This window comes from Epithele typhae (genome assembly GCF_022376455.1).
Source record: "Epithele typhae strain CBS 203.58 chromosome Unknown BXZ73scaffold_35, whole genome shotgun sequence".
Classification (NCBI taxonomy): domain Eukaryota; kingdom Fungi; phylum Basidiomycota; class Agaricomycetes; order Polyporales; family Epitheliaceae; genus Epithele; species Epithele typhae.
Genome location: NW_025954226.1, coordinates 56399 through 69365, shown reverse-complemented (window position 1 = coordinate 69365; position 12967 = coordinate 56399). Strand labels below are relative to the sequence as shown.

Sequence of the window (12967 nt, the reverse complement as noted above, 5' to 3'; positions counted from 1 at the left end):
CCTGCTTTCCCAACGCCAAAATGCCATGCTACGCGTCCAACGATGGCTTCGCACCTCACCTGCGCTGCTGGCAGTCCACCTGCGTCTACATATCGCCCGCGTCGCGCCTTCGCTTCGCCCACCATCGCTTCGAAGTTCAAGCTGTTGTCGCCGTTCTTCTGCGCAGCGCATTCTCGTCACCGATAACGCCAGCGCTCCGTGCGCGCACGCAATTCTGAAGATCCCTTCCCAGCACGAGCGACGAGCGGTATGTTGACATTCACTCGGCTCTTCACGCGCACTTCGACGTTCGCCCGACACACGTCCCAAACCCTTCAAAAGCACTCCGCTCAGTCAAGAAACCGCCTTTTTTCATCCTCCTCGCACCTCTTGCACCAATACAAACCAGCCATGCCCGGAGAAGTCGCCCAGACCCCCACTTTCCGGCACGCGTCGCGTCTCCAGGACGGCCGTGCCCTCGTACTCGACGTGTGGTCCGTGTTCAAGTGAGTGGCCTCCATGTATGCGTGTTCCACGACCCCGCCGACGCGCATATACCCTTCGCATGCCCCCAGCGCGGCGAACCTGCCGGCAGACACCATCAATCTGGGCCAGGGCTACATGAACTTCGCGCCGCCCGAGTGGGCGCGAGCAGGGGCGGAAGACGCGCTGGCCGGCGTCGACGGCAACCACTACGCGCCGCCCAAGGGTCGGCCGCGGCTCCGGAAGGCATCAAGGGGTTCTACGGCACGGAGTTTGGGAAGGAGCTGGACATTGAGACCGAGATTGTGGTCACGAGCGGGGCGAATGAAGGTGTGTGCCGTTTGGCCGGTCTTGTTTGGTCCCTCATCGAGCTCGCACACGGGCCAGGTGGGATGAGCTTTGGTGACTCCCGGAGGGTTCTCTGGTCCCATCGTACCCCGAAGAGACTTGCATTTTCTCCACCTCGGTCCCTCTTTTCATCACCACCTGGAGTGAGCGCGCACTCACATGCGATTCCATTTTGCAGGCCAGTACTCTGCGTTCGCCGCATTCATCGAGTCCGGCGACGAGGTGATCATCTTCGAACCCTTCTTCGACCAGTACCTCCCCTCCATCGCTTTCCAAGGCGGCAAATGCGTCTACGTTCCCCTCCATCCAAGTGCGAACCCGCTCCTGGCGTGCAAATAGGTCGACGGACGTGGACGCTCGACATTGGGAGCTCGAACGTGCGGTTACCCCGCGCACGAAGATGATTGTGATAACACCCCGCACAATCCGGTGGGGAAGGTCTTCACGCGCGCAGAGCTTCAGGGCATCGCCCGGGTAGCCCAAGAACACAACCTGATCGTCATGTCGGACGAAGTGGCATGTCGTTTCGCTATTTCGTGAACCGAAATGAAGGCTGACTCACTATATGCGCCTAATTACAGTACGAGAAACTCGTCTTTGATGAGAACGAGCATGTGCGAATCGCCGCGCTCCCGGGGATGTGGGAACGCACAATCACCGTCGGTTCTGCGGGCAGTACGTCGTCTGACTACGCCCACCCCTTTGGTTCTCACATTTCCTGCAGAGCTTTTCGCCGCGACCGGCTGGCGCATCGGCTGGCTCGTCGGACCCCCGGCTTTGATTGGCCCGACGCTCGCTGCGTCGACCCGCATCATCTTCTGCTCGAATAGCCCAATGCAAGAGGCCGCCGCTGCAGGACTGGAACGTGCCGCCGCGCACAACTTCTTTGCGAAGCAGGTCAAGGAGTATGAAGAGCGACGAAGCGTGTTGGTGGATGCGTTCGAGAGCCTCGGATTGCAGTACACTTGGCCCGAGGGCAGCTACTTCATCCTCCTGGTAAGTAGCGCTGTGGGAAACGCGCACAGTCAGTCTTCTGAGACGGCGCTTGCGCAGGACGTATCGAGGGTCCAATGGCCACAAGATTTCCCCTTCCCGCCCACCATCCAAGCGCGCGGGCGCGACTTCAAGTACGCTTTATCCGCACTCGTGTTTCCATCCCATCTCACCCCGTTTCTGCAGGGCCGCGTGGTTCTTGGCGAACGAGATTGGGGTCTCTTGCATCCCCGTGACTGACGTACGTCCGCTTCTCAGCGATTTACCTCCATCCGATGATGTCGCTTACACATGCGCAGTTCTATTGCGAGGAGCACGTCGGCATCGGCGAGAACTACGCGCGCTTCGCCTTCTGCAAGGACCTCGATACTCTCCGACGCGCGGCCGAGAGGCTGCAGCGCCTGCGTGAGTTCATCGTCTAAGCGCAAGGCCAAACCTGGTTGCCGATGATTAGTGGATGTAAGCGTTACCGTATTCCTGTAGACTGAATCGACCATAGAAGTCTCCTTATCACCTGCACGCATGTCCTCAATATCGTTCGCCGCATGTGCCACACGAGGCGACTCTTGTTCGGATCCCCGAAACGTGAAGCGCTGAATGACGTCGTCCCGACAGCGACCTCCACCGCAGACCTCGTCTTCATCGCGACTACAAGGCTAACAACGTTGTGAAGCAAAACCTCAAGAAAGTCAACACGTACCGAGAATCGGAGTCTTCTAGCCACGTCGTGGGGCCGAATGCAGGACAGATAAGGCAGGAAAACAGAGTTGCGCTCCGCGCCGGATCATGTTCTCACAACCTGGGTTCGGACCCTACTACCAGGCCGTGGGCGTCGGCGACGACCGCATATGCCCGACACGCTCGTGCTGCGCAGCGGGTCGCCATCAGCGATAAACCTCGTCATCAACATTTGAGGAGCCAGAGGCCCAGGCCAGCAAGGATGTCGCCCGAAACGGCGAAGTCTCCCCGTGGCGGCGTAACGCGGTGTGGCAACGTCATACTGAACGCCTTTACTATAGGGCGCCGCCGGTAGCGTCTCGCAAGATCCGGACCCTCTGCCCTCTTATCGTGAACTTCGCAGCGGCGTCTCCCCGCGAAAGAGGTCGCGTGCGACGAAAGGATTACGGCAGGTAGCGTCCGAGGGAACATGTACCGTTATCACGGCCTTCGGTGCATGTTCTCTCAAGCATGTTCTTGACCTTCTTCGCAACATGGGAACGCTGCGATAAGCGATATAGCGAACATCGGGTACTGCGGCATCCTTGGATGCGGGGGTGGAAGGTAAGCGTCCGCTTCGACCGAAGTGATGCGTGTCGCGCCAGTTTGCTAAATATCGGTTCGCAGTGTTACAACGCCGTAACCTGCTGCCTACCGAACGTCGCACGAGCAATCTGCATCATGACGCAGTGTAACGGTGTGCGAGACCTTGGCTACATAATCTGCGACCCAGCAGGCCCAGTACGGATGGAATACTTCGATCGGTATCACGGAGCGCTACGGGAAGTCCGATAGGGCTCCGAGAACGGGATGTCGTCGGCAGTGCGTCATTGTGGCGGACATCGAACGAGTAATGGGTATGTTCTATTCGTCTTCCGATCTACACTTGACGCGCGAGTGCCTGCTGAAACGGACCCTAAGGTGCTGAGGACTGCCAGCTCTGCCGCCAAGCCCGGGCCCGTCGGACAGAAGTGCGGGGTTCCCAACGTGGAGAGCTCTCCTGAGGTTACTTCCTCGTGCTGTGGCAATAAGTCCCGTGTGGGTATCTCATCCTTGGTACTCGTTTCCGTGGGACTGACTAACTCTGCGTCCGGATGTAGGGTACGCTCATGGGGATGGTGGTTCCCGCTGGAAGAACGCATATAAGCACGAGGAGGATCAATACTGATCCACACGCGGCCTACCTCTCTTCCCAGGTTGATTCTCGACGATGCGGGTGCTAAACCACGCTCCTTCGCCTCGGTCTCACCTTCGCCTTCGCCCTCTCCTGCGCACACGGCGCGGCCTCCCTCTTTCCCATCTCAAGCGCCCTTCGCTTCCAGCGGACCCAAGAGCGAGCGTTCTAATACTCGGTGGGGGCTGGCAGGCATCACGCCGCCCGCGCGCTGCATGACGAAGGGATCCAAGACTTCATCGTCCTCGAGGCCCGCGACGAGCTCGGCGGCCGGCTGATGAGCCGGCGCTTCGGCGCCCTGGGCGGGAGCGCACGGTCGAGGCGGGCGCAAACTGGGTGCAAGGGACGCAGACGGGAGGGGGCCCTTCGAACCCGGTGTGGGAGCTCGCGAAGAAGCACAACGTCTCGCTCCGGTCGAGCCACTACTTTGGCAGCATCTGTGAGTGCAGTTCGTCAGTCGCGGTCAGCTGGCGCTGATGAGAGAGACAGCAACGTACGACCACGCGGCGCGGTCGACTACCACGACGTCTTCCAACGGTCGATTGCGGATTTCGACTCGCTCACTGCAAACGCTGGTCAGTCGTTCCGTCAGTGCGCGGATGGAATCATCTCACCGCCACGCACGTAGGCACCCGTGTCCCGCACCACCTGGTCGACATGACCGCTCGGAGCGGGTACTCGCTCTCCGGCGCGCGGCCCACGACCGCTCGCGCGATGGCGGCCGAGTACTACCAGTTCGACTGGGAGTTCGGCGCGACGCCCGAGGAGACCTCGTGGCTCGGCTCAGCATGGGTGCATCATCGTTCCCCTCCCCGGCGCGCGACCAGCTCGGACCTGGTCTTCTGGTAGAGGCCGGCGTTCTGACCGTCCTCGTCCGCGCTGACCGGCTTTCTCCCCGCCCAGGCTCACAACAACACGTTTGAGACGTTCTCGCGCGAGAATCTGCTCTCCGTCGACCCGCGCGGCTTCAAGACGCTCGTCCACGCCGAGGCCGCGACCTTCCTCCGCCCGGCACAGCTCCGGCTGAACGCGACCGTGGCCACGGTCCGCACCGACGCGCGTGGGGGCGGGGTAGAGGTCGTGCTCGCGGACGGGACGGCGCTGCGGGCGCGGTACGCGCTGTGCACGTTCAGCTTGGGCGTGCTGCAGCACGGCGACGTGCGCTTCGAGCCGCCGCTGCCCGCGTGGAAGCGCGAGGCGATCCACAGCATGTCGATGGTGCGTCATCGCGGTCCGGGTGTGGGCTCCTGTGTGTGCGGCGCGAGCTCACTTCGGGTATTATAGGGTACGTACACAAGATCTTCCTGCAGTTCCCGGAGAAGTTCTGGTTCGACACCGAGGTGCGCAGTCCGCTTGCACCTGCTTAACGCCGCTGACGTGGGTGCGACAGACGGCGTGTACGCCGACCCCGAGCGCGGCCGGTACCCCGTCTGGCAGACGCTCGACCACCCCGTTCTTCCCCGGCTCTGGGATCATCTTCGCGACCGTGACGGTGAGCCGCCTCGCGCTCCTCCCACACGCCTCCGGCTCACGCTCCTCGAACTAGGGCGCGTTCTCCCGTCGGATCGAGGGCATGTCCGACGCGGCGGTGGAGGCGGAGGTGCTCGGGTGCTGCGCGCGATGTTCCCACACGTGACGTGCCCGCGCCCGAGGCGTTCTACTTCCCGCGCTGGCACGCGGACCCGCTCTTCCGCGGTCGTACTCGAACTGGCCCGCGAACTTCCTGAGCGAGCACCAGACGAACCTGCGCGCGGACGTCAGCGGGCGGCTGTGGTTCGCGGGGGAGGCGACGAGCAAGAAGTGGTTCGGTGAGTCTTCTGGCGTGCGCATGAGGGAGGAGAAGCTGATCGGTCGCGTGCGAACAGGGTACTTGCACGGGGCGTATACGGAGGGTGAGGAATCGGGCACGAGATCGCGCAGTGCGCGAAGGGGGAACGGTGTGCTGGGCTCGAGCACATCGAGATCGTGCGCAATGCACTTCCGTATGATATGGAGTGAGATGACTCGCGGCACTGTAATATACCGTCTGTAGATGTTCTCGACTCCGAAAGTGATCGGTCTGAATCCGAACACGCTGCATGTGTCATCGGACGTCGCTGTTGATGTGCGCATGTATTGGACGTCGTTGTCGTGGTCTTGACCAGCTGCACATCATCCGGGCCGCCAGAGCACGAGGGCTCATGGAGCTGAACTGGGTTTCTCCCAACTTATCTGGCTAGGTTGTTTCTCGAGCCATCCAGTTGGCAGTCACCAGTAGCTTCTCGTTGCCGTCACATCGTCCCTATTAATGGATACATTCTATTACGTGCGTATAATGATAGTTTGGCGTCCTACCTGCGACAGACCGTGGTGTACGCATGTAATAAACCACGGTTCACGAACTCATCATGATACGCCTTCGTGACCCAGCCCCGCCGGCCTCATACTGTACGCAGACCCGGCTAGTTCAATATCACTGGTTTTCGGCCGCCGCTGCTCGGTGTGCGGTAGTTGAACGTCGGGCTTGAGTTCAAGTTGCGCAGTGCACCCGTACCCCGGACCGAGTTCGCGTCGCCATCCGTGAGGACACGCAATGAGGGAAGCGTCTCCACGCGTGTCACGTTGTCGTACACGGTCATTTTGAGACAGACGAGAACAATAATCACAGTCGGATATATTCCCTGTATGGATTGAACACAACTGAGAGAAGGTGACGGGGGAGTATCACATACCGTTATAAGGGTAAGCATTTTGACCATGATATACATGCCATTGTGATCGAGAAGGAACAGTATGACGACGATGATCTGGTCGAACCGCCCGTCAGCACAGCTCGTGGGGAAATTAAACCCGATTGCCAGAGAGATGCAGTACACTGCACCAGACTCGACGATGATCAGGAGTGCGCTCCAAGATTTGGAACTCCCGAGTATTTGGACGTTGGCTTTTCTCAGATCTCTACGACGATGGCGCGAGGAATTTAGGTTCAACTTTGGTCTTCAGCAATGAGACGAGAAGCTTACCGAGCTTTCAGAGATACCATCACTACCGAGTAGAAGTTCGGGATGAACGTGCACACTCCAAAGACCAAGAACCACGGAACCGTGCTTCCGGTGTAGAACTGCTCGCCCGACCCCGACTTGGCTATCAATACGCAGAGCCCAAACGCAGAGACTTCCAATGGTAAATTAGTTGAATGTATACGGGAATAAACAATACTATAGCTCACCAATGCTCCCGACGATGCATGAAACGGGGAAGATGAGGACGCGCCAATCTCGGCCGTACAACACCCAGGTCCTCCAGCAAACGATAGCGTCTCCGAGTATACACTGTGGAGGTGGGGAAACCGTCAGTGGTAGGAACCGGTCTCTGATACATCTGAAGTGCGCACGTTCACCACCTGCAGACAGTCGTCTACCCATCCAAAGCTCGTCCCAGAGCGACTGAGGATGGTCATTTCGACGTCGAGGGTACTGCGTTCGTCCACAAAAGCAGTCATGTTGGCGTACAGGGCCAGTCCCATGTAGGCCGTGGAGATACAGTACATGAGCGCAGTCAAAATGCTCATGCTAAAGTTGATCAGGCGTCTGCGTCTGAAAGAAGCGATCGTAAGAGGAGGGTGATATCGCGTGACAATTGGGAGAGTCACAGCAAGAGGGACATCGTCCAGACTGCCAGAACAGTGTGCATGCCTGTTTCGAAGATCGATGATGTGGAACATGCGAGCATGTGAGTGTGCTCACCATATAGGATCGTCTCGCAAAACAAGCCAACGAAGTAAGACCTGAACGTTGTAAAGCTTCCCATGACGCGTATAGGAGTTTATATAAGCGGATTTCGATGGAATATCGTTAGCGAGCACTATGAGAGGTCGTACGATGAGGCGGAAGAAGAGCGAACGAACCTTGCGACGGCGGACGGGTATATATAAGGACTATCGTCTTGAGAGTGCCGCACTCGCTATAGCTTCGGGTTCAGTATATTCAGATCCAGATCCGGGACTTCGAACCAATCACCTCTCGTCTTTTGAAATCCGTGTCAGTCTGAAGTCTTCGTCAAAGTTAAACACAACAGCCTCATCCGGCTGGATCATGCATCTATGCTGTAATAAGCCTTCTAGTCGGCGCAAAATTGCAATGAACTCGATTCAAGACTACACCCACCACCACAGCCCCGGATTCGATTCTTCGTCAAAAGGGTTCGCCGGTGTCGGCGCGCGAGTACCATCACTCAGTTGTGATGGTCTCGCAGTATACGCTCTTACGGGTTTGAGCAGCCTCGCACACGGGTAGTGGGAGGATCCGAAGAGCATTAAAAAGTACACTATATGTACACACCATAAGTTACGTCTAGACAAAGTACGGCATGTTGCCCTGTCGAGCCCTTGTCAGCCAAGCCACCCTCCCGCGAACGAAACGAAAGGAAGCACCCACCATCTTCCGTGTCCTCTGCATCCCCTTGTCCCGCTCGTTCTCCGGCGCCGCGTCGTACACGATGAACGATCGCTCGCCGTCCTCCCGGATGGTGAGCACGGACGCCATGTTGCCGCAGCGGTAGCAGTAGTTCGGCGCGGACCAGACGGTGACGAGCTGCTCGTCGAACATGTACTTGTAGCCCTCCTGGACGAGCTGGTGCGCGCGCGCGATGAGCCGGAGCGAGTTCACATGGTTGAACTGCCCGCGGGGAGTGAGACGGGGACGGGGGAGAAGCGGACACAACAACGGACCTCTTGGGTGACGCTCCCTCCGAACAGCCATCCCGCGCCTCTGGGACTGACGGCCCAGTTCTCGATGTCCTCGGGGTCGGACCACATGAGGTCTAAGGGGGTGACCGCGTTGGCACCCGTGCGGAGGGGAGTAGAGACAGGACGTACCGCAGAAGGCGCCTTCGTGGGGGATCTCCTGCGCGCGGGACAACACGCGGATCTGGTCGAGGGTGCGGATGTCGGGCGAGAGTCCGCCGTGGACGCACAGCGTCTCGCCGTCGATGATCTGAGATCATTTTCTAGCGACGCGGAGAACGCAGAAGTGGGGAGCACGTACGGCAGCGAGGTTGAGGTAGTCGAAGACGCCGCAGCAAGCTTTCCAGACTTGCGCTGAGCCGTACTTTTGCTGGCACTCGTCTGTGCAGTTCGGTGAGAGCACGTAACGGACGCATACACGGAGCGGGCGCACCATAGAACCCGTACACTTGCGTGATCTGCCTGCTCTCGTGGTTGCCCCGCAGGAGAGTGACCTTGTCCGGGTATCTGTCTCCCGCCTCAGCCGACCGTTCCAGCCACGGCACCAGAACGCACGCACCGCGCCTTCAGGACGAGGAGAAGGGTGACCGTCTCGAGGCTGTAGTGCCCGCGATCGACGAAGTCGCCCTGGGCGTGGTCTCAGCGGACTCCTCGTGGGGGACGGAGGGTACATACGTGCCATGAAGATGTAGCTCGTCTCGGGAACCATCCCGCCCTTGCGGAGGAGCTCGAGCAGGTCCCAGAACTGGCCGTGGATGTCGCCGCAGATGGTGACCGGGCTCGAGACGGGTTGGATGTTGGACTCTTCGAGGAGGATGGAGCGGACGCGCTCGCAGAGGACCTTCATGTCGGGCTCGGGGAGGTGCTGGCACTCCATAACCGTTGCGAGCCACTTGTCGGGGTCGATCGCAGTCATGGCTGGGATGGGGCAGATGGAGGAGGAGACGGTTGAGGGAGACGGTGGCGGAGCGCAAGGCGCAAGATGGCGCCTACTGCCCAGTCTCCCTTCTCCCCGACGTCCAGCATGCTCCTCTTCCGAGTCCCTCCACTCTGCTGCTCGCCTCTTTCACGGCCACGAGACGAAGCTTCTGCCAACACGTAGCTTGTGCTCATTCATGGCCGACATCACCATCCGCGAATCGACGAACGCGATCCCCAAGACCAAGCCGCCTCCAAAACTATCAGCGATCCGGGTCCCATTTGTGTACAATCCGAGCGACGATGGGACGGACGAGAACTTGCTGATCCTGCTGCACGGTCTCGGTGAGTGCATCCAACCTCCTCTCGCGGCTCCTTGCTTATCGCCTGCAGGGGACACTCAGATCCCGTTCGGCAAGCTGGGCGCGCAGCTGCACTTGCCTCAGACGGCGACGCTCGCGCTTCGCGCACCTCAACAGTACGTGCTCAATATCGTATCTCCAAAGTCATGCTCCCAGCCGACGCGAGTCCCTCAGAATACCGTTTCTCTACGAAGAGGCCTACGAGTGGTATACCTCCTTCGACCCCCTCGGCGAGCTCCTCGACCGGCCGAACCCGACGCCCGCGCTCGACCTCGTAGACAAGGTCGTTGAGCACCTCACCCGAGACTGCGCCTGGCCCGCATCGCGCATCCACTTCTTCGGCTTCGCCCAAGGCGGCTCCGTCGCCGCGGAGCTCGCGCTGCGGCACTGGCGCAGCGAGCTCTCGCGCCAGTCGAAGGCGCTCCCCTCCTCCTCATCCTCCTCCGCCGTTGCTCCGCCGCCGCCTACTGCGCTTGGATCTGTGGTCAGCATCGGGGGCCCGCTGCTCTCGTATCCCACCTTGTCGACGCTCTGCCCGACTCCGATCCTGGTTTTCCATCGGCCGGCGCCATCGGAGTCTGCGCTGCCGTCAGGGGCACTCGCGGCGATGAAGAAGGGATTTTCGAGGGTGGAGGAGGTGCAGAAGCGTGGGGAGGGAATGCCGCGCTCGAAAGATGAGTTCGAGCCTATCATGAAGTTCTGGAGCGAACACCTCGGGAGGAGGCGGATGGAGGGGTTGTATGAAGTGATGAGCGGGATGGCGCCGCCGTAGGCATGTGCAGAGGAGACTGCGTACTTTGGATATGTATAAGGTCATAATGCCCGCACATGTAGCTTGGGAACGCTCAGGTATCAGTGCTTCAGTGCTTGTAACCATGCCAGACCTCCCTCCTGTTTGAATGTTCCACTTAAGCTCGGACTGTCGGCGGGCCCTGCAACCACAATCCGTCTGTAAGACGGTACACCTCTTCACCTCGGACTTATGTTCATGACGTCATACAATAGGCGTTGAGTGACCGAAAAGGTAGCGAGACAAATAGAACCAATCAACGCGGAGTCCCGATGCGGAGGCTGGTCTGCACGGTTGCACCTTGACTGTGGCCCATTTCACCCAATACACCTCCCTTCCACTGCATACATTTTGCTCGTTTGGCTCATCAGGCTGTGTCCTCTTGCGACTGACTTGTTCTCAATGCACGTAGAAACTGCGAAGGCTTGTCGCTACACCCAGCGACACGATTGTTGAGAAGTTTGGGAAGGTTCGGCGCTGCACGAGCCCTTGTTTCTGTAAACTGCGTGTTATTGGTATGTTTTTTTCAGCAGCTTGATCTGTCCCCCATGCCTACCCCGCGAACGGTGTATGCTCTCGATGCTTCCAGATGGTTTCTCCGGAGCCCGACGCCCCTGGGCACTGAAAACGCTGAAGAGGGCGAGATTTTCATTGGCTTCTTCGCAGGATGTTCTGGGGCGGACATTCACTGCTACAACGGTGTTGAAGTCGGAATTGGATGGCGTTGCACTCCCATGATATGTACGTCTTTCGTCTGAGGTGGGTGGAGGCCATCATGATTCATGCGGCATTTAAAGAACTCAAAGAACCCATGGATGACTCCGACGCTGCAGACTTGATACACACTGTGTCGCACCGAAGTTCGCAGCTAGCTTTCGTGATCTTGCCCCGACGTTGTCTGAACACTCCGTCGCTTACCCAAACCCACTGTCGCCGCATTCTCGCCAATACGCTTGCCAAGCAGGGTCAGCTACCGGGAGGGTAAGTCGGATTTTTAAAGTCTCTATGATCTCGACTGACAACATCGTCGCCCATCCATTTGCAGGACAACAAACCGCCGACCTCAAGAGTCCCGCATATTCACTCTGTGACATAATCAACAAACGTGCACGACCAGCACCTGGCCTTTACATCGCTGAATCGCACAGCATCCACTTTCATCGCTCCGATTCCGCCTTCAAAAAATGCTGGAAGCGCAAGGCACACAAAGTCATTTCGAGGGCCCCTCCAGGGCTCGTCTCGATGTTCTCCTTCGTTCCCACTTGGTATCTCTTGCCCTTGGTCGTTGGCGCCTGGGCAGACCCCGCGAACACAACTTCTGTCCAGAACGCGAAGTCCTCTCGAGCCATTACCCCAGAGATCCACGAGTACACCGGGGCGCTTGCTGCCTCGCCTCACCCACCTCCGCGTTGCCCACGTCCACATCGCCCACCACCACTGCCTCTGCCTCCGCCTCCTCCTCCGCCTTCGCATCGCCCACCTCTCGCACACGCCCACATCGCCCGGATCCGCCCGCGTTGTGGCCCTCCGCGTCGCCCACCTCCTCGCCCACCTCGCCCCAACCCTCCGTGTCCTCCCGCGAGCCCTCCGCGTCGTTCACTTCCGCCAGTGTCGCCTGCGTCCTCCGCCCCCGCGTCGCCCACATCCACCTTCGCGTCTCCTGCCTCCGCCCCCGCTGCTCGTATCCGCCGCGTCCCGGCCCTCCGCATCGCCTTCCTCTACCTCCACGTCGCGGGGCCGCGACGAGTTACTGTGTCCCCACCAATACTCCCTAGCACCACTGTGTAGTAGTTTGCTAACAAATGTATTTTTAATTCGAATGATATACAAAAAGTGTGATGTGAAACAATGAAGTACTAGGCGAGCTCACCGTCGGAGACAGCGAGCACAGGCTGCAGGGCCCGAGGCACCGGTGTCCGGACATCTCGGGACAGTGTTGCGTCCGTGATGGCCGACGCGCTGGAGGAGCAGGCCGAAGCAGTGCGACGGCGGTGTACTCGAGCTCCCCGCCCCCCGTTCGGCGCCTTGATTCCCGTCCGGATCCTCTCGAGCGCGCCGTTGCCGACGGCGAGCACTCTGTCCCCGCTGCCTGCCCTTGTGGCGCGACGTCGGCCGTTGTCCGCCGGGGTTAGTCTGCCGTGACCGTCTCATGCGTCCGAAGTAAGTTGCGCCTTCCGAACACGGATGCTCACGATACACCACAGGATGGACCCCCACTGGAGGACAAGGAGAACGATCTCGTCACTGCCACCTTCGAGCTCCCGGGTCTCACGAAGGAGGCCGTGGGCCTCGATGCAGTGGGCGACAACGTGGGCGCTGCCCCCCGGTGCGCATGCGCAGCCGCGACTCCTTCAAATTTGGGTGATCAATGCCTCGCCGTAGTCTACTTATGTGTAAGTATCGTCGATGAGTGTCAAAATCAATCATTGCTAGGCCTACATCGGCGCATCCCGAGCTCAGGAACTACTTCAAGATCACGA

At 59.4% G+C, this 12967-nt stretch overlaps 5 protein-coding genes across 5 annotated transcripts; 3 read left to right on the top strand and 2 right to left on the bottom strand.

Annotated features, from left to right (window-relative positions):
* Positions 1–390: 390 nt before the first annotated feature.
* BXZ73DRAFT_90881 (PLP-dependent transferase) lies at positions 391–2225 on the top strand (the record flags this gene model as incomplete). The annotated part of the gene is made up of 10 exons (XM_048025792.1): positions 391–485; positions 555–688; positions 709–792; positions 989–1120; positions 1211–1326; positions 1392–1485; positions 1535–1806; positions 1864–1937; positions 1990–2044; positions 2103–2225. The coding sequence occupies 10 exons, from the start codon at positions 391–393 to the stop codon at positions 2223–2225; spliced, it is 1179 nt and encodes a 392-aa protein (XP_047876320.1).
* Positions 2226–3730: 1505 nt separating this feature from the next.
* Positions 3731–5692, top strand: BXZ73DRAFT_90880 (amine oxidase; the record flags this gene model as incomplete). The annotated part of the gene is made up of 11 exons (XM_048025791.1): positions 3731–3762; positions 3887–3935; positions 4004–4146; positions 4184–4269; positions 4323–4486; positions 4598–4916; positions 4979–5041; positions 5085–5146; positions 5241–5302; positions 5423–5549; positions 5606–5692. 11 exons carry the CDS (start codon positions 3731–3733, stop codon positions 5690–5692), a joined length of 1194 nt encoding a protein of 397 aa, XP_047876319.1.
* A 443-nt stretch (positions 5693–6135) lies between these two features.
* BXZ73DRAFT_49327 (uncharacterized protein) lies at positions 6136–7483 on the bottom strand (the record flags this gene model as incomplete). The annotated part of the gene is made up of 5 exons (XM_048020228.1): positions 6136–6354; positions 6406–6663; positions 6720–6847; positions 6903–7090; positions 7326–7483. 5 exons carry the CDS (start codon positions 7481–7483, stop codon positions 6136–6138), a joined length of 951 nt encoding a protein of 316 aa, XP_047876318.1.
* A 542-nt stretch (positions 7484–8025) lies between these two features.
* On the bottom strand, positions 8026–9333 carry BXZ73DRAFT_49233 (Metallo-dependent phosphatase; the record flags this gene model as incomplete). Its single annotated transcript, XM_048020208.1, has 8 exons — positions 8026–8049; positions 8110–8349; positions 8403–8494; positions 8550–8667; positions 8719–8798; positions 8851–8924; positions 8977–9055; positions 9093–9333. 8 exons carry the CDS (start codon positions 9331–9333, stop codon positions 8026–8028), a joined length of 948 nt encoding a protein of 315 aa, XP_047876317.1.
* A 199-nt stretch (positions 9334–9532) lies between these two features.
* On the top strand, positions 9533–10469 carry BXZ73DRAFT_49308 (uncharacterized protein; the record flags this gene model as incomplete). Its single annotated transcript, XM_048020225.1, has 3 exons — positions 9533–9680; positions 9729–9813; positions 9872–10469. 3 exons carry the CDS (start codon positions 9533–9535, stop codon positions 10467–10469), a joined length of 831 nt encoding a protein of 276 aa, XP_047876316.1.
* Positions 10470–12967: the final 2498 nt, after the last annotated feature.